General features: G+C 41.3%; 1 protein-coding gene across 2 annotated transcripts; it reads right to left on the bottom strand.

Annotated features, from left to right (window-relative positions):
- Window positions 1-192: 192 nt before the first annotated feature.
- LOC111571855 (uromodulin-like) lies at window positions 193-15,086 on the bottom strand. Of its 2 annotated transcripts, none has more exons than XM_055009777.1 (11): window positions 15,061-15,086; window positions 6,706-6,797; window positions 4,767-5,438; window positions 4,129-4,569; window positions 3,265-3,579; window positions 2,948-3,156; window positions 2,238-2,386; window positions 915-1,157; window positions 681-840; window positions 519-594; window positions 193-417 (listed from the first exon to the last, which is right to left on the bottom strand). In XM_055009777.1, exons 1-11 carry the CDS (start codon window positions 15,069-15,071, stop codon window positions 398-400), a joined length of 2,388 nt encoding a protein of 795 aa, XP_054865752.1. In that variant the 5' UTR covers window positions 15,072-15,086; the 3' UTR covers window positions 193-397. The 2 variants fall into 2 exon arrangements, with proteins under 2 accessions (XP_054865752.1, XP_023131008.2); XM_023275240.3 differs by lacking the exon at window positions 15,061-15,086 and adding an exon at window positions 6,873-6,938.
- Window positions 15,087-18,936: the final 3,850 nt, after the last annotated feature.

Below are 18,936 nucleotides of genomic sequence, written 5' to 3'. Positions count from 1 at the left end.
GTCAAGCTTTTTATTTTTTTATTTTTTTTTCAGAATGAAGGAGCACACATGTCAGTTGCACAGTTTTACAGTGTAACAGGGAAAAATCTGTCATTAGATCTAAAAATAAATGCATGAAAAGAGACAATGAATCGCTTGTAATCCATAATATATTCATATAATCGATATAAGGGGGAAAAAAACACTGACACCTTTTTTATTTACGGCTTCCATATTTTATTTTTGATTGGTGTTGCAGGAGTAGTGCAACTGAAGAATGATACAAAGTTTGAAGAAATTTAAGTGTACAACATTTTATTTATCATTACAATTAAAATGTTTTATTATTTAATTTCAATAAAAGCAATTTAACATCAAAACATGAAATGAGGTGATATTATCATTGTAGCTTTCTGACTCACTGAGCTGGTTTTTGCCCTGAAGATAAAGAAGAAGAAAAGAAAACAGTGGTCATTAATTTAATACAGATCATTGTGTTGAGAAATTAGTCCTGAAACCAGATTGTAATTCTTGCTCACAAGTGATGGGTCCAATGGTGATGGGCTCCACAGAAGCAGAGCTGGAAACAGAGCGAGATGTTCTGCTTCTGCAGTGCTATGAGGCAGAAAGTGGAGGAGAAACCATGAGATAGATACCAGCAGTGAACATGGATTACTGATAAAGTGAGGTGTGTAACTCACTGGGATACAGCTGTAACGTCTACGGTCACAAAGGCTCAGGTTGCAGTGCAGGAAAATGTCTCGGTAATCATCCTGGAGCGTGAACAGCACAGCAGAAAAACGAGCCTGGAGGGACCTGCCGCTTTCAATGATGGACACCGGTTGTCTGGCAGCAGGACACCTGTCAGAGGAGAAGGTCATCAGGGTCACTGAAACCCACACACTGTCAGCTGAAGCTCAATCAGTTGCACGTACTGGTTCTGGATGAAGGGGTATCGCGAGGGATCATCAGGGTTTGATGAGTGAGTGGCGAAGCAGTCCTCCAGAACAAGCCCAAAGTTTGTGTCTCCGTACGACACAGTGACACCCACATACAACGGCGAGCCCACCGGGAGGCTGACCTGGATTCCTGAATAACGGTCAGTGAAGCCGGGGTCACGATACAGATTCATGTAGGCTCTGGCTTTTGGACCATCACCTGAAATACCTCCTGACACCCTGTTAAGGAAATATTAAAATGTTGACAACCAGGTCTTTCTTTCCACAGTTGTTATTATTGTATCCACTTTATTTGAAAAATGTCAACAACACAGCCCAAAACATTATTGACTGCCCTCTTTCTTCACTCCAAGATACTGCAAATGCACATTACCTTTCCAGAGCTGAAAACACTGTCAAAGACTGCTCTCATCCTGGTTACTACCTGTTTAAACCTTACTATAAGTTCACTAAGAACTCCTCCACCTGATTCACAAATACTTTCTTCCCTAAGGCCATTACTCCTCTTAATCCACACAAAACACAAACTCTCTCATACACTCTCACAATAACACTTTCTCTATATTGATACTATATTTATTTCACATTTTATTGTATTTTATATTTCACATAGGAATATCCACTGAGACTTGTTCAGTAGCTACTATTAACTCTGACACTTTACTGTACAGCTCCCTCTTTAATGTTGCCTGCTAATGGTTTTATGGTGTGCTGAATGTTTTATATGTATATCTTTATACACTAAGCAGGAGTAACATTCCTAATCTCAATGTAATCCTCAATACAATGACAATAAAGGCTTTCTATTTCTATTATTTTAGAGAGTTCTGGACGTTGGTAGTGAGGAGATATGAATCCTCCAGGAAGAGGATTCTTGTTCTTCTTCCACACATTTCAAGTTGTTTACATACTATGTAACCTTACACATTCTCAGGTGTCTTGTAACATTGACATTGTAATGACTTACAACATTTTTTTAATTCATATGTTCGTGTTTGATGTTATTCCCTAAGACAAAATCAGAGTTCTCGTATGTGAAAATCTACTTGGAACTGTTTCTGATTCTGATATGATTCTGCAACACCTGCAGCTTGACAGTGAGGGAACAATTCTTTAAAACAGCAGGTTTCCACTCACAGGCAGCAACATAAAAAAGCTCTTTTCACTGTATGTACTACTAATTTTCTTCTTGTGATGGCATCAGCATAATATGAAGAACGTAACAGTTATACTTACTCATCAGCTTTAGAACTGAATATGGTGAGAGGTGTTACATATATTTATTAAAGGGCTTCTTACGGCAGGAATGGCCTGATTGTCATATACAGGGAGCTGTCTGTGTTCAGAGGATAAGCACAGGAGAAGGGAAGAGTCACAGGAACGGCGAAGGATTGATTATATGGGTAGATGAACAAAGCGTTGGAGTAGACGGCATGTGTGCTGTTGGTCTGCAAGACAGGATTAAATTATCAGTCAGTTCAACAATTAACTTAACTGACTTAGATACAATAAGAAAATGTAGGCCTTATTAATCCAATAGTGTAAAAACACAGCCACATCAATGGAAAAATAAAATATAAACAAGAAATATACATATGATACAGATTGTACAGAAGTTTCTATATGTAGAAATTCTGATAAATTTATGATAGTTTACGGGGTTATTCTAAGTGCATCATGGTAAATGCAGGTATAATAATACGTTAATTCAACTACAGGAGAGTCCTGATGTTCTCTGGAATATCTGGAAAATATGTGCATATATAAATATTGACACTGGCAATCAGGCAAAATTAGTTGGAATACATCAGCGCACTGGAAATTGGCATTGTATTATGTATGCAGTTTGTGTTTGAGGCCTGCAACAAAAGCATGTTGTTTAAAGATTCACCACATCAAAATGTGATGTTTGAGGGGTGAGTGAGCCAGATAGAAAGAAAGAAAGAAAGAAAGAAAGAAAGAAAGAAAGAAAGAAAGAAAGAAAGAAAGAAAACAGTTCAAGTCTTTACCCTCAGATCATTTCCACAGGCTCCTGCCTGAGCGTCCACTTCGTACCAAACCCTATCATCCTGCAATGAGAACCAGGAGCAGTTGCGGGAAGCCAGATTTCCAGAGAATGGATTTAAACCAGCAGCTGTCACACTGTTTATATGCAGTCCGATCAGGAGTTTATCACTTCTGCAAATAAGCTGAGGGGCCTCATGTGAAGGGGACTGGACTGAACAAAAAGATAAAAGGTCATCAGATATAAATGAAGGAGAGAGGTTAAGATTCACCAAGTGAGACAAAGCTCAATAAACTCTGAAAAACATACAGATAAGCTTACATTCACACACAGTGCTGGCATCTTCATGGTGACCACAGTTGTGGACCCCAAATCCTCTATGAGTGCAGTCTGTGATCGATGGTTCATTTCCAAAACATTGAACATCGTCCAACCAGATGGGTCCACTGCCCTGTCCAAACTGGGCCTGTGTTGGTGCTGCACGAGCTTCACCACAGTCCAGCTGTCTGCAGACCACCTGAGCATCATTCAGGCCCCAGGAATCATCACACACTGTCCCCCACTGTCCATTATGGAAGACCTCCACTCTGCCAGAGCAGCGGTTGTCAGAGTTGACCAGCCTCACTGGTGAAAGAGCTAACAGAAAAACAAAGAACACACTCTGTTAAAGTGAAATTTTCTTTCTTTCTTTCTTTCTTTTTAAAACCAGTTTTTACCTGTAATTTTCTGAATGATTTATTGATACTTTACAGATTTTATATGCGTTGTTAAATTACACATAATAACTAGTGAACCCTAAAAACTACAAAAAAAAAAACGCAAAAAACAAAACAAAACTGCATGATAAGAACTGGCAAATATTTAATCCTTTTTAAACTGTTATTTTACAGATTCTCAATCTTTTGTTTAATTAAAGATGACATCTTGTCTTAACCAAACAGTTAATTTACATGTTAAATGTAAAAAGAACAGTGCAAAGCTGATCAATATTGTATTTTTACAAATAGAAGGGGAAGCAACATTAAATGTGGAAATGCCTGCAGATGACAAACTGCAATATAAATCACAAACCTCATATTTCTCTGATACTTGGTTACTGATATGCGCTCAGCTAATTGTCATATTGTAGACATACAGTAACACAGTAGGATCTCGCTGTCTGTAGCTGAATAAACTCGTCTTTACCTTCACAGACGACACCAGCGTCTTCACTGTGACCACAGTTGTGATTTCCTACTCCATTGTGTTGGCACTCAGAGAGCTTTGATTCGCTCCCTGTGCACCTGACATTATCCATCCAGATGTGCCCTGTGCCTTGTCCAAATTGTGCCATTACTGGTGCTGAGAGCACCCTGCCACAGCCCAGCTGTCTGCAGACCACCTGAGCATCAATCAGGTCCCAGGAATCATCACACACCGTCCCCCACTGTCCATTATGGAAGATCTCCACTCTGCCAGAGCAGGAGCTGTTTCCTCCATTGACCAGGCGGATCTCCCCTTCCACTGCTGTGTTGTTACCTGGTACTGCTGTGCTGTTATGTGGTGTTGCTGGGGTGGGAGTGGTGGTGGAGTTCTGTGGTCTTGGATCAGTGGTTGAAGGAACTCCTGGGTTTGCTCCATATGTCTCTGTGTTTACAAAAAAAAAAAAAGAAAGAAAGAAAAAACCCAGAATGGCACTGATGCTGAATCAATGACAATATTTTGCTAATAAGTGGTTCAATTTGAGAGGAAAAGGACAACAGTAGCTCCACTGACATGTATGCATTAAGTAAGAAAATTTAATTTGCTCTTAAAGCTTAAAGACCTTTAAAATGGAACATTACCTGCACAGTATGCAGAAGGGCCTACCGATGGATGCTGAAGTTTGTAGACGTAGTAGTTTCCATAGCAGAGTTTGACGTTTATGGTGCGGGTACGATAATCGCAGCAGTTACTCGAAGACATAGAACACACATTGCGACTTACAATTCTTCCATATTCTGTAGGATTAGGTTGTTCTATCCGCAGACTATTAAGGGTGCCACATGAGAATCGACTGACACACCAGTCTGGAATACGAGCATTGCTTTGACCCAGAAACATGCGATACCAGCCTTGCCAGTTAACACCAAAATCATTGTAGTAAGGCCCTGACCTTGTGTAATTTACTGAACGCCACTCATCATTTATTATAGAGTAGTGCTCACAGGGATCAGCACATCGCTCAGTCCCATTAACACTGATGCAGTCTGTGTCTGAAGGACAAACTACACCTCCACAGCTGGCCTTTACAGATGGGTCTTTCACACAGCCCCTGTCTGGTGACCAGTGGTAACCTTGGCGACAGCAAGACGAGTCACTGCACAGTTTAGTATCATAGCAGGTAAGGCCATCGCCTACGAAGCCTTCTTTACAGACACAAGACAGGGCCTGGTGGGAGAAAGTGTCGCCTCTTTCTCTTGACTCCAAGCAGGTGGCTTCATCATGACATGAAGCACAGCTGGTGACAAGCGTCCCTATGAAAAGTACAGGAATGGTTTAACAGGTGCTGCTGCAGAATTGTAGTAGTTATTACATTCAGGTGATATTACACTTTTCTGATTTAGGATCATGTTTAGGAAGTTAAGAGTAAATTTATAGAGAAAACAGAGCAATACAGAGTGATGCCTGTAGAATTTGTATGTAAAGTTGTGAACAAAAGTTTCCACACATTTGTAAAGACCATAGCAGTTTTCAGTTTCCAATAACTGTCAGGATCCTCACTTTAGGCTCTGCCTGGTTCTTTCTTTCCCATTCTCTGTCTCTTTTTCTCTCTCTCCCCTCTCTTGGTCAGCCTTGCTCGTCCTCTCTCTCTCTCTCTCTGTCTTCCCAGCTTCATATCCCGTTTTGTTAGCTTACTTTAGTTAATTCATCTGAGGTTTTCTTAGATTTCTCCTTTGTTGTTAGTTGAGACTTTTTGAATGTTTTTGTAGTTTTGCCTGTTTTTAATGAGGTTTAGTTCATTTTTCCCAGAGCTTAGTTTCCCCATCCTGATCTGGTTTGACTTTATTTCTGTTAGATCTGTTTGAACACTCCACCAGTCTCAGTTTGCTCTTTGTGTTTTCCGCCTGTGACAGATTCGTACAACTCTGAATTTGCTGTGATGGAATCATTGAAACCCGTGTGTTCATGCATGATGGGTTTTCTGGAATTATGACAAAATCTACTGGGTCAATAATATACATACATCAATGCTAATATTTGGTTAAACATCCCCTTGGCCATTTTCACCTCGACAAAGCACTTTTGGTGGCCATCCACCTGCTTCTGGCTCTATATCTGACCACTCCTCTTGACAGAAGAGTTAGAGGAGTCATTGGAAAATAGCTGTCATGATATACATGGTTTTACAAATGTATGTGAACCTTTGTTCCCAACTGTGTGAACAACAGTCATATATTGTAATTGTTATTTTATCATTTCAAGAATGGATTTGAATAAATTCATATTTGAGATATATACAGTTAAATTATTTATCAAATCAAATGTAATTTGATTATTTTTCATTTACATAGAGAAATATGAAGAAATCACTTGGAAGATTTAAAATGAGCAAATTCAGATTTGTGAATACTAATAATCTTGGCGCCATTTTAATGTGTGTAGAGTGAACATTTATTTAGTCTCTGATTTAGAGCCCCTCCATTTGTGACAAAAAGAAGAAAACTGTGTATTTTACATTACAGTACAATTACACAGTGAATACAAGTCCAAACAAATATGACAAAATATCAGATGGTTTACCTGAACTGCTTCCTGTAAATATATGCAAAAGTACGAGCAGAAACAACCCCCCAGGAACTCTCATTATGGACTGCATCCACGACACAAACTTGCTGGAAAAGACAAAGGAGATGAATATACATTATTAAAATGATGCTGTCTTATGCAACACAACGTTCATGACTTACCCCAAGGAGAGTGTGTGTGAATCCAACAATTATTGAAAAAGAAACAACTCACAATGAGTGAAGGTGTGTTAATTTATAGGCGTGTTTCTGGTAAAAAGGGATCTTTCAAGGTTATCATTGGTGAAATCTAAAATGCGTCACAGAAATCACTGAGTAAAACATTAAAGGAGTTACTTATTAGTCACAACTGGACAACAGCATAAAACTGAAACAGAACTGGTACTAGATCTGAGGCCTCGGTCAGTATATTTTATGGGGCCATCAATCATACGGCAGTGTTGAAACACGTTGAAACACAACTTGCACATCAGCATTGATCAAGTGACTAATGAGTCGCCATTTACAACCATCTGAGAGTACATATGTGCTGAAGGTGCGTTCCTGACAATGGAAAAAGACATTTGAACTATTTCAATATTTTTCATCTCATCTCACAGTTTTTAAAAACAGCGTGACTCGGGTTAAATAAATCCTGCTGGCATCCAAAGTGCTGCTGAACAAATGTCCAAGAATAAAAAAGTGTTTTGCCTTATAAATTGATTTCAACCAATTAAATAATCCCTCTCATGTCAGGTGATATGAGTTGAATCTCAGCATTGGTCATAATGAATGAATGAAATGTGAATGTCATGAATGTTACTGGACATCCTCTGTGACTAATTATAACTGTATCATGTTAAATCCAGTCTTGTGTTTCTAAATGATGTATTTATCTGTCTTTGAAAGCTGGAGACCTGGAATATTACAGCATGGAGCAAACATGGAAAACAGGAAGAGAGCAGCTGACCTTTCACTTTTTTACCTGTTTGATTTATTGAGTTTTTCTCACATTGGCATGTCATTTCTTATCATGTGTCTCCTGGAGTCACTGAACCCTTACAGTAAATGTAAGCTGTCAGTAAGTTTGCAAGATGAATCATTGACTAAGTGCTTTGTTCCATGACAAGAATAGGATATTTACAGCACTTGTTGCCAGTAATTACCTGCATGCAACAGTGCACACACTGCTTTACAAAGACCATTTTAAGACACACCACACTGGAGACACCTGTGCCGGGACAGATGAATTCTCATCCAAAGGTGGGGTTCAGTAATTATTTTATTTTTTTCAAACTAGCATGGAACAACAAAGTTTCCACAGAATTATTTGTGTGGACCTTCAAGTTACTAGACAAGGCCTGTGGTGCACTCCAAGGCCTCAGGAACAAGCTCACCTCCTTCATACAAACAAAAGTGGACAAGAGACAAATCTTCATACAAGAGAGACACAGTTAATACATGAAATATGAGCTCTGAAATAGCAAACAAATGAAAAAATCAGACATCAGTTGCTTATCACACGTTTCAGCAGCCACACAGTAATGAAGTACATAATAGTGTTACACAACATCTCAGTACTGTATGAGACAAACAGCACTTTCATTGACTTTTGTGTGTGATGAACCTTGAGCTAATGATTAACATCAAGTCCTTGGCAAACTTGGGAAAATCTCCAACAGAAACTCTTGCTATGTTGAAAGCTGTGTATGGGGAGTAAACAATGTCCTGTACACAGGAATATGAGGCACAAGGGGTTCAGAATGAAGCAAGATGATATTGAGGATGACCCAAAACCAGGACGTCCCTCAACAACAAGAACCGAGATTGAATAAGGAGTTGGTGTAGTGACTTTACCTGTAGTCACTGAGGTGGCAATTAGTGTCCTTTAGTCTGACACGTGCGGCTTCAAATTAAAACAGTGTCTCTGCTTGTTTTTACTTATGTTTCATTTATTGACGGTATTGCAGGTAAGTTATCATTCAGTCAACATTAAGTCTCCAATAAACCAATATTATACAACCTGACAACATTCACCTGCTTGACACGGCGTTTGAGCACAGTCGAAAACTGTTCGGCTTCCCTCTCCAAACTGCACACCTGCATTCATTCATTCATTAGCCATCATATATGCAGTCCACTCCCAACAGTGGGCAACCCCGTGGCTCCTAAAGCCACACCCACACAGTCATACCGACACTAACAACAATCAAAACAAAGAAATCATATTTTGGCTCCAACACACTGGCCCCTAATTGAGAATGCAGCAGGCATGAACAATTCAACATAAATTACATTCATAATGGAGCCAATAATTTCATAAACACAGTCTTGTATATATTAAACTGTTTTGGTTGCAGCTTCTTGAAGCAAACAAAGTTTGGTTACTGGCCTGTCCAGTGTGCTAGTTTTAGTCTTTACCTATCTGGATAGGTTTCCAGGACTCTTCCAAGCAGCCAAGAACCACGTGGCGCTGTAGAGTCTGCGATAAGCACAATGTCTCCTGGGACAAGACTCCATCTCTTCTTGCTCCACCTCTGCCGCTCCTGTAGCAAAGGTAAGTATTCTCTCAACCAGCGTTTCCAGAAAAGGTCTGAGATGTACTGAACTTGTCTCCACCTCCTTTTGAGGTAAAGGTCAGACTTCTCTAACAAGCCGAGTGGTAGGATTGGCTTTCCTTTCATGGTGAGAATATGATTGGGAGTGAGAGCTTCCAGATCGTTGGGATCTCCTGACAGTTTTGTTATGGGGTGGTCATTCAGGATGGCTTCAACTTCACACAGTACTGTATGAAACCCCTCGTCATTCAAGGTTTGTTGGTGTAAGACTGAGGTAAGTATATGTCTAACCATCCTTATGATTTGCTCCCATACACCTCTGTGATGAGAGGCTGCTGGTGGGTTGAAGCTCCACTTCATTCCTTCCTCCAGGAACGCTGTCTGTATTTTGCTGTGATTTAAAGCAGCAAGAGCTTCCCTCAACTCTTTTTCGGCACTGACAAAGTTGGTTCCATTATCGGATCGTACATGAGAGACTGGTCCCCGTCGACAAACAAACCTGCATAGAGCATTTATACAGGAGTCTGTATCCAGTGAGAAGGCAACCTCTAAATGGACTGCTCTACATGCCATACAGGTAAAAATGACTCCATAGCATTTTTCAATGGATCGGCCTCTTTTGATCTCAATTGGACCGAAATAATCAACTCCAACGTTGATAAATGGAGGAAAATCAGGAACAATGCGCTATAGAGGCAAGTCTGACATCTTCTGCTCACCCAACTTCCCTCTATGGCGCCTGCAGAAGACACAGTCAGACAGGATTTTACGTGTTGCTGCATTGGCACTAGTGATCCAATACTTTCTACGCAACCTTGAGAGAACATGGTTTCTCCGCCCATGGCCCACCTGCTCGTGGATGTGCTTGAGTAGCAAATTGGATACATGGAGGTCTTTTGTGAGGATAACAGGATGTTTAGATTCTGCAGACATTGCTGCTCTATTCAATTTCCCTCCTACTCGAATTAAGCCATCCTCCAGGATGGGGTCCAGCTTGTAGATGGAACTCTCCTTCTTCACTTCACCCTTTCCAGAGGACAGCACAGAAAGTTCCTCGTGGAACCTTTCTTGCTGCGTGAAGCGAATGATTGCCGTTTCTGCTTTTGACAGGTCATCTGGAGTCAAACTCTGATTTTTTTAAATTTCGCTTTAATGCGTTGCATATCCTGTTCCGCTTTATCTGCATCTTCATGACTCAATTCTTTTCCTTGGTGACTCATTTCCAATAGAGTCTTCCTTATTTTCAGGATCCAAGCAACTGACCTCTTCAACCGCTTCCAGTCAGAGAAGTATGTGATCAGTTGGTGTGTGGGACTTGGTGTATTTACAATTACTGCATTGGTGGTGAGCTCCTTTTTGACCTCAGGGTCATTAGCAGTAATGTTGTACTCCAAGCTAATAGATGGCCATTGTTCCTCTGGGTTCAACAGAAACTCAGGGCCTTCAATCCATGTTCTGTTGGTCAGCAAGTCATCCACTTTTACTCCTCTTGAGGCTTTGTCCGCAGGATTCTGGGTGGTATGAACATACCTCCATTGTGAAACATCGGTTGACCTTCTGATGATTGAAATCCTGTTTGCCACAAAGGTGTGGAATCTCTTGTCTTCATTCCTGATATATTTCAAAACTGAAGTGCTATCGGTCCAGAAACAGGATTTTTTAAGGTGAAGCTGTATTTCTGTTTTAAGCATTGTGTCCAAGCGAACAGCAAGCACAGCAGCAGTGAGCTCTAAGCGAGGAATTGTCACTTGCTTGAGTGGGGCAACCCTGGCCTTGCCTAGTATGAAAGAGCTATGACAACGGTTGCTGTTGTTCCATATTTTAAGATATGTCACCGTGCCATAGCCTTTTTCGCTAGCATCAGAGAAGTGGTGTAACTGCCCACACATGGATATCCCAAAGTCTGCTGGCTTAATACATCTTTCAACTTTGAATACCACCACCCTTTCCAGTTATCTTAGCCACTTTGTCCACTGCTGTTGTAGAGTTGGGTGGATTGGATCATCCCATCCGTAGCTCCTCCTACACAGGTCTTGCAGTATGAGCTTGGTGGGAAGTGTGAGTGGTGCAAGAAATCCCAAAGGATCATAGATTGAGCTGACCACAGATAAAATACCACCTCGAGTAGGAGACCATTCTTTGAATGACAGCTTGAAATGAAAGGTGTCTGTTTCAACACACCAGTGTAGTCCAAGGGCTCTCTCTACTGGCAATTGGTCTCTGTCCAGATTTAATTCCTGGAGATTCTTTGCCCTGTCCTCTTCTGGAATAGATAGCAGCACCTTACGGTTGTTACTCATCCATTTTGTCAAATGGAAGCCTCCTTTTTGACAAAGAGTTGTTAAATCCTTGACCATTTCAACAGCCTCATCTTCTAAGGGCAAACTTTTAAGACAGTCATCCATGTAGAAGTTCCTCTTGACTGTGTCAATTACATCAGTAGGGAAGCTGTTTTGGTTGTCTTCTGCTGTTTTTTGGAGGGCATAACAAGCACAGCTAGGAGAAGACACCGCCCTGAACAGATGCACAGTCATCCTATATTCTACCAGTTCCTGAGATGCATCGCCCTCAGGCCACCACAAGAACCGAAGGAAGTCACGATCTTTCTGTGCCACATTGACTTGATGGAACAGTGCTTGAACATCAGTCATCAGGGCCACAGGTTCTTGTTTGAATCGGATAAGGACTCCGAACAAAGAGCTGGTGAGGTAAGGGCCTTGTAGAAGCTCCTTATTGAGAGACTTCCCTTTTATATACTTTATACTCTGCTCCACAATCAAAAACAACACGCAGAGTTCCTTTTTTGGGATGGTACACTCCATGGTGCGGAATGTACCACACCTTACCATCAGACTTTTCCAGCTCTTGTTCAGGTACACGCTCAGCATATCCCTTACTGATTACATCGTTGAGAAAGTTGGTGTATTCTCGATGGAACGTCTCATCTCTCATAAACCTTCTTTTCAATCCAAGAATAGGTTGCCTAGCAACACATTGATTGTTTGGCAGAGAGATGTCTTTATGTTTAAAGGGAAGTTCCAAGGTGTAATGACCATTTTGGATCTTGCATGAATCCTTCATGATTTCCAAGAACTTCATGTCATCCCTTGACATTTCCTCTTTGTCTTCCGATGACAGTTCTTTAAAATCATGTTTGTACCGATTCATCAGCAACTGCTCCAAGTTCGTAATGGAGATTCTATTGACAGAAGCAACAGGGTAGCCACTCTTACACTGTTCCTCTCTGTGTACTGAAAGGGGACCATTAATAACCGATCCCAATAGGGTCTTAATGGCATATGGCCCATTGCCACGACCGTTAATTACCTCCCATGGTTCAAGCAGTTTAGAAGCATTGGTTCCAATCAACAACTCTACTTCTGCTTGAATGTGAGGAATTACAACACCTTTCAAATATGGCCAATTGGCCAACTCCTCTTCTTTTATAATGTTATTTGTGCTCACTGGCATCCTCTTCTGGGTGTAAACCATGGGCAGGTCATAAAACTGCTTTCCAGTGAGGCTTGAGATCTCCAGGTCCGTAAGCATGTAACTGGATACTGATGTTTTTGCTCCCATGGTTAACAGGCTAATATGAGCTTTCCTTCCAGTAAGGTTAAGCTTTCTCATGAGATTTTCTGAACAAAAGGTGTCTGTACTGCCTTGATCCAGAAAAGCATAACTTTGGATTATTTTGCCTCCCTTGCTAGATTTCACCTGTACAGGCAAGATTGACAAAATCCTATCACTGTTACCAGCCCCTGTTTGTCCACATGGGTTTAAAGAGACTAGCGCATTGCATACTGATGGTTTCCTTTGTTGGTTGGTATCTGTGCTGCTTCCTTTCTCCTTTTGATCAATGTGCAGAACACTGGGATGGTTTTGGTTGCACTTTATGCAAGTTAAGCGCTTCTCGCAATCTTTGCTAAGGTGTCCAAAGTGAAGGCAACCAAAACAGATTCCTTTCGTTCTTATAAAAGCAATCTTGTCCCGGTGTGCTTTGTTGTCAAACTGTGGGCATTGGTCCAATGTGTGACCTTTAAAACAGCATATACAAGAGTTAGGAGTGTGAGCAGATGCCTTGCTTTGCTTAAACCTTCCTAGATCTTCCACTATTGGTGTTTCAATGGTGGTAACAGTTGCAAAGCTGTCTCCTTTGAATCTGTGTTTGCTTTGTGGGTTTGACCTTAATTTGTTTACAGATTTACTTCCTGTATTTGCTGGTGTGGTTTGAATGTCTCCCAAGACAGGATCGGAAATGATTTTGACCTGACGTTCAATGAATGTGACGATGTCTGTAAATTGTGGCCTACGATTGTATTTTTCAATGATTTCACAAACAGAGGCTCTCCATTTTTCTCTTAGCTTGTATGGAAGCTTTGAGATCAATGTTTTCATGTTTGCTGGCATATTTAGCTCTCCCATGTATTGTACATGTTCCATGGCATTGCAACATTCACGTAGAAACAGAGCATAAGCTTGAAGAGATTTTAAATCCTCCGCCTTTATTGTCCTGTTCTGTATCCCAATATACATGCTGTTGGTATTGTTGCTCTTGCCAAGGTGGTTGTTAAATGGGTGGTTGCTGAATGGGTGGTTGCTGAATGGGTGGTTGTTGTGAGTCAGGTGGTTGTGATAGGGATGGCTGGTAATCCTTGGCATGAGGATTGAGTGTGCCTGAAGGTTCCTTTGGCCTTGTTCCTGTTCTATAATATGAGTCCATTCCATCTGAGTGTGTGGTTGATGGAGCTTGGTGACTGGGGGGTTTTAGCACTGCTACCTTAGCCTCAGCAGCAGCCAGCTGTGTGTCAAGTTCCAGCATTTCCTTTTTCTTTCGCAGCATTTCTTTCTGTTCCTCCAGTGCGTGCCTCTCCTTTAAGGCTGCAGCACGTATAGCAAGTGCAGCTCTCTCTGCCTCCGCCTGTAAGCCCGCTGATGAGGTTGAGGATCTGCTAGATGTGCTGGATGACGATTCTGTATGACTTTTCCCAGTAGACTTTTTACTGCCCACATTAGAAATGCTGTCATGGGGATTAATTTCATATTCCACGTCCTCCTCATTCACGGTTTCCACAGGTTCCCGGCCATCTGCACATTTCATCCATTTTTCCATGTCATCAATAAATTTATCAATACTGAGCATTTATGCCTGAAACCATACTCCATGCTTTTCCTCTTCCTCCGGAGGTAATAACGGTAAAAGAGACTCATGTGCCTCTCTAGCTTCCTTGCATACATGCAAATATTTCTGAAAAGAGCATCGCACCTCTGTTTCACATCCTCTGTCTTCCATTAACTCACACATTACTTTTTGCAAGTTACTTGCCTTATTTAGTTTGGATGCTAGAACCTTTTGTAGTGTGATCAACTTTTCCATTAAGGCCTTTGGGGTTAGTTTGATTGTGCGTTTTTTAAGGACTTGTGTTTCCTTTCCACCGTTATTTGTCGTTTGCATAGATTGCGTTTCAGCTGTGGCTTCAACCAGCAATGCTTGATCATTTGTTTCACTCTGTACATTTTCTGACTCCATCGTCACACAATACCCTCAAATTAAATATAATGAACAACACCTTTCATTGGATCAGTTACACCAGACTTTTTTTGTTTCAAGTTTGAATCACAAATACCTTCACCAATATAACACACACCTCAGTTCACAAATAGAACACGTCACAATTATTTCAGTTCGAGTTCAGTTCGTTACCAATGCATTGGATTTATCTCTTTCCTTTTATTTCAGGAAAACGGCCCTGTGTGCACACAATTGTTTATAGTTAATTATGGCCATGTATTGTTTTGGTAGCGCAACATACCTGTCGTCCATACGCTGTATGTGCCAACTGTCCGTGTCCAAACCAGCGCTTACCGTGATCCAAACGATGCGTGCGGGCGCTTGTCTGAAGTAAACAGCAGCGTCGTCCTCACATACCGCTACACAACGCAGCTCCGAATTGCTCCGATCCAGCGCTGTCCTCAGCGATCAGCAGTTGTTCAATAGGACAATAAATCCAGCGCTGTCCTCAGCGATCAGCAGTTGTTCAATAGGACAATAAATCCAGCGCTGTCCTCAGTGATCAGCAGTTGTTCAATAGGACAATAAATCCAGCGATGTCCTCAGCGATCGGCAGTTTCTGGAGCCTGAAACGTCCAACGTTGATCCTCTTCCTGGCTTTCAACTTAATCGTTTGTGTTCTCAACAATAAGCCAGTTTTCGACTTTTGTAGTGACTTTACCTGTAGTCACTCAGGTGGCAGTTAGTGTGCTTTAGTCTGACGCGTGCGGCTTCAAATTAAAACAGTGTCTCTGCTCGTTTTTACTTATGTTTCATTTATTGATGGCATTGCAGGTAAGTTATCATTCAGTCAACATTAAGTCTCCAATAAACCAATATTATACAACCTGACAACATTCATCTGCTTGACACGGCGTTTGAGCACGGTCGAAATCTGTTCGGCTTCCTTCTCCAAAACTGCACACCTGCATTCATTCATTCATTAGCCATTATATATGCAGTCCCAACAGTGGGCAACCCCGTGGCTCCTAAAGCCACACCCACACAGTCATACCGACACTAACAACAATCAAAACAAAGAAATCATATTTTGGCTCCAACAGTTGGTAAGGACTGTCTTATTGGATGATTTGGGCATATAGGCTTTCTTTGGTCTGGGAGACACTGGCATGTTCCACTGGAGGCTCTGCTGCTTGTTGTTGGAGTCATACTGGAAGAGACAGGTCAATCTTCTGCATGCCCAGATTGTCCGATAAGATGATCCCTACTTCAATCCCAGTTGCACCACCATCATTCTGATCGTCAGTCTGTGATCACTCCACACCTGTTCCTTGGCCTTTTGGATGCTGGCAGCAGTTCCTGTTGTTGAGAAACGTCCTGGATTTAGGTCATCCTCCGCATCATCCTGCCTCATTCTGGACCTCTTGTGCCTTTCATATTCACATCTATGGGACATTGATTGCTCCCCGCACACATTCTTCAACATGGCAAGAGTTTCTAGTGACGTTTTATCCAAGTTACCAAAGAAGTTGATGTGAGTCCGTTGCTCAAGGTTCATTCTGTGACAGAGGGCACTTGACTAGAACTAGAAACCCACCTGTGAAAAGAAAGATAATAGGTCAGTTGGAGTGTTGCTGTTCTCATAGATTGAAGATACTGAGCAACACTATAAAGTACTTCATTACTGTGTCACTGCTGAATCATGTGATCAGTAACGAATGTGCTGGGGTTTTTTTCTTCATTTTTTGTCACACCTCATATACATAAAAATAACATACCTAGAACTAGATTCTGGGATCCCAGCCATCTGCCTCGACCGGTTGGGTTGAGGGTAAAGGAGAGATAATAAAAGGTGGATAGAAAAGATTCATAGTAAAAACAAAAAACACTGGACAGATTGGTGAGGCCAGAGACATCAGAAACATGTAGCTCCATAATCTTCAGAAGACAAAACACAAACTACAGAGGAGAGAATACACAAAGTTAATAGCATGCAACAGTGGCATATAAAAGTATGGAGGGTGAAACAGGAGAAGAGAAAGTAGAGTTCCTGAGAAGCCAGAGCCAAAAGCAGCAGAACTAAGGGATGAACATGAGCCATCTGTAACCATAAGCTTTACTAAACAGGGAGGTTTTAAGATTGATCATAAAGCAGAGGGGGTTTCTGCCTCCCAAACCCAAATTTTAAACTGTTCTGTCTCCAACTCTGCTTTTGGAAACTCCTGGAACCACAACAGCCTGCAATAATGAGGTACTATGAGATCTTGAAGTTATTCTTTGGTCAACTGACTTTTTAATTAAACTTTGTTTGGAATTTTTCAGGTGAAATAGTTTTCCCACTGAAAATCATAGGCCACTGCACCAACAGTACACAGTAAACCATCTTGTAAGTTTAAAAAAACCCCAGTGATCAATTACAAGACATGAATTTCAACAGAGTTTCAATGTGTGACTCTGCAGAGTATCACACATTGATTCTCAAAATTGCATTGCAAGTTGCTTGAAGTTACTTTTTGCCAATCGCACATCTGAAAATGGAGTTGCTAAGTCCTGTAAGTCAAATTCATTCAAGCCACATTTTCAAAAAAATAACCTCGTCGGTTTAACAGCTCCCACATTCAGTGCAACTCTTTGCTTCGCTGGAAAAGGGGGCACTTCCGTCACCCACTGCCAAGTTGGAGGTAGTTATTAACTTCATAGCAGCCTGATAATCCCACAGAAGAGATGTCACTGATCAGTGTTGTTGCTACCTCTTTTCTGTCCAGGCTCAAACTTTGCCTCTCCAGACTGTGATTGGACCATTGTGTTGTCAGTCATCTATGAGATTTTCATAGATGACTGACAGGATATTCGATGCCTGGTAGACCAAAGACTCCAGCAGATGCTAATGCAGCCCTCCACACCAGGCCAGCCCAGCCCAATGGGTCTACTATTACTCCAGATGCACCGGCTGCAGAATTTTTAGCACCACATGTGTAAAAGGGCAACATGGCGGGTGGCAGGTCGGATGGTGGCTGGCACTGCGGCGAGGAATATGGAGTCACTGAACTAAACCTGGTGCCCTGTGGACCACTGTCACACTAACTGTAACGAACAATCCAAGTTTTACACAACTATCGCATGACCACTACGTTGTAACAAGTTACAATGCTGCCGAAGAAAGCCCTCAGTCATCCACATGACAGAGAAGATGACATGGAGGAGATACGCAAAATCTCTGAGCTTTATGTCCGAGGAGCTCTTGAGAATCGCAAGGCAGCAGACAACGCTAATGGAACTGATATGTGAAACCACTGAAGAATCTCGTTAAGGAAAAGGACGCCCAAATCACAGTTCTTGAGCGAAGGACCTGGAACAATACATGAGGATGGAAGATGTCATTATTAGTGGGTTAGATGTCAAGCCACGATCTTATGCCAGAACTGCCGCCGCAGAAAGGCGCAGCGGTGAGGACGCCAACATTGAAGATCAACAGTTGCTTGAAATGCAAGTTATAAACTTTCTCAAAAGTAAGGACATCAACCTCAACACTAACAATATTGCTGCGTGCTATACCCTGCCTCATAATGATCGCAATGCTAAACCTGCGATCATTGTTAAGTTTGTAAACCGAAAGCACAAAGTGGAGCTGATGATGCAGGGGAAGAAATTAAAAGGATCAGCTGTTTACCTGAATGAGCATTTGACAGCTAAAAATGCTGAAATCGCCCAAGCGGCCGCAACCTCCGGAAACTTAACAAAATAAAAGCGACCCGGACCAGGAACTGTAAAGTCTTAATACGGTTGAATGGATCCTCCCCAGAAGAATCCAAAATAATAATGGTAAGGGAGCTTAAAGACCTTGACCATTATAAATGAATATTGCTTGTGATATAAATTACTTTGAAAGAGTGCACAAAAATAGACTATTCCGTATTTTACAGTTTTCCCCTTTTTTCTTTTTTTGTCCCTTCCCTTCCTACTATTGACATTTTGGTCTATTTTGCATTGACCACTGATAAGGACTCTTATTTATTTCCATTTTTTGTGGATCAATGCCTTCATCTTTTTGCTCCAATTCGGTCATTTTCTGAGAACGGATTAAAGGCTTTATTTTGTCTTTTAGTTTACTTCATGGTTGTTATTTGTTCACTTGTCTGCTTTGAATGGGATTTAACAAATTAATGTCTATTCACCT

This window comes from Amphiprion ocellaris, chromosome 4 (genome assembly GCF_022539595.1).
Source record: "Amphiprion ocellaris isolate individual 3 ecotype Okinawa chromosome 4, ASM2253959v1, whole genome shotgun sequence".
NCBI classification, from domain to species: domain Eukaryota; kingdom Metazoa; phylum Chordata; class Actinopteri; family Pomacentridae; genus Amphiprion; species Amphiprion ocellaris.
Note: the sequence above shows the minus strand (reverse complement) of the source record. Positions and strands in the feature narration are given on the sequence as shown.

Bases quoted from the DNA above. Each gene is read 5' to 3' on its own strand.
- LOC111571855 (XM_055009777.1), bottom strand. The intron at 4,570-4,766 runs GTAATGTTCCAT...TTGTAAACACAG, and splicing joins CCCTTCTGCATACTGTGCAG to AGACATATGGAGCAAACCCA. The intron at 3,157-3,264 runs GTAAGCTTATCT...CTTTTTGTTCAG, and splicing joins TGCCAGCACTGTGTGTGAAT to TCCAGTCCCCTTCACATGAG.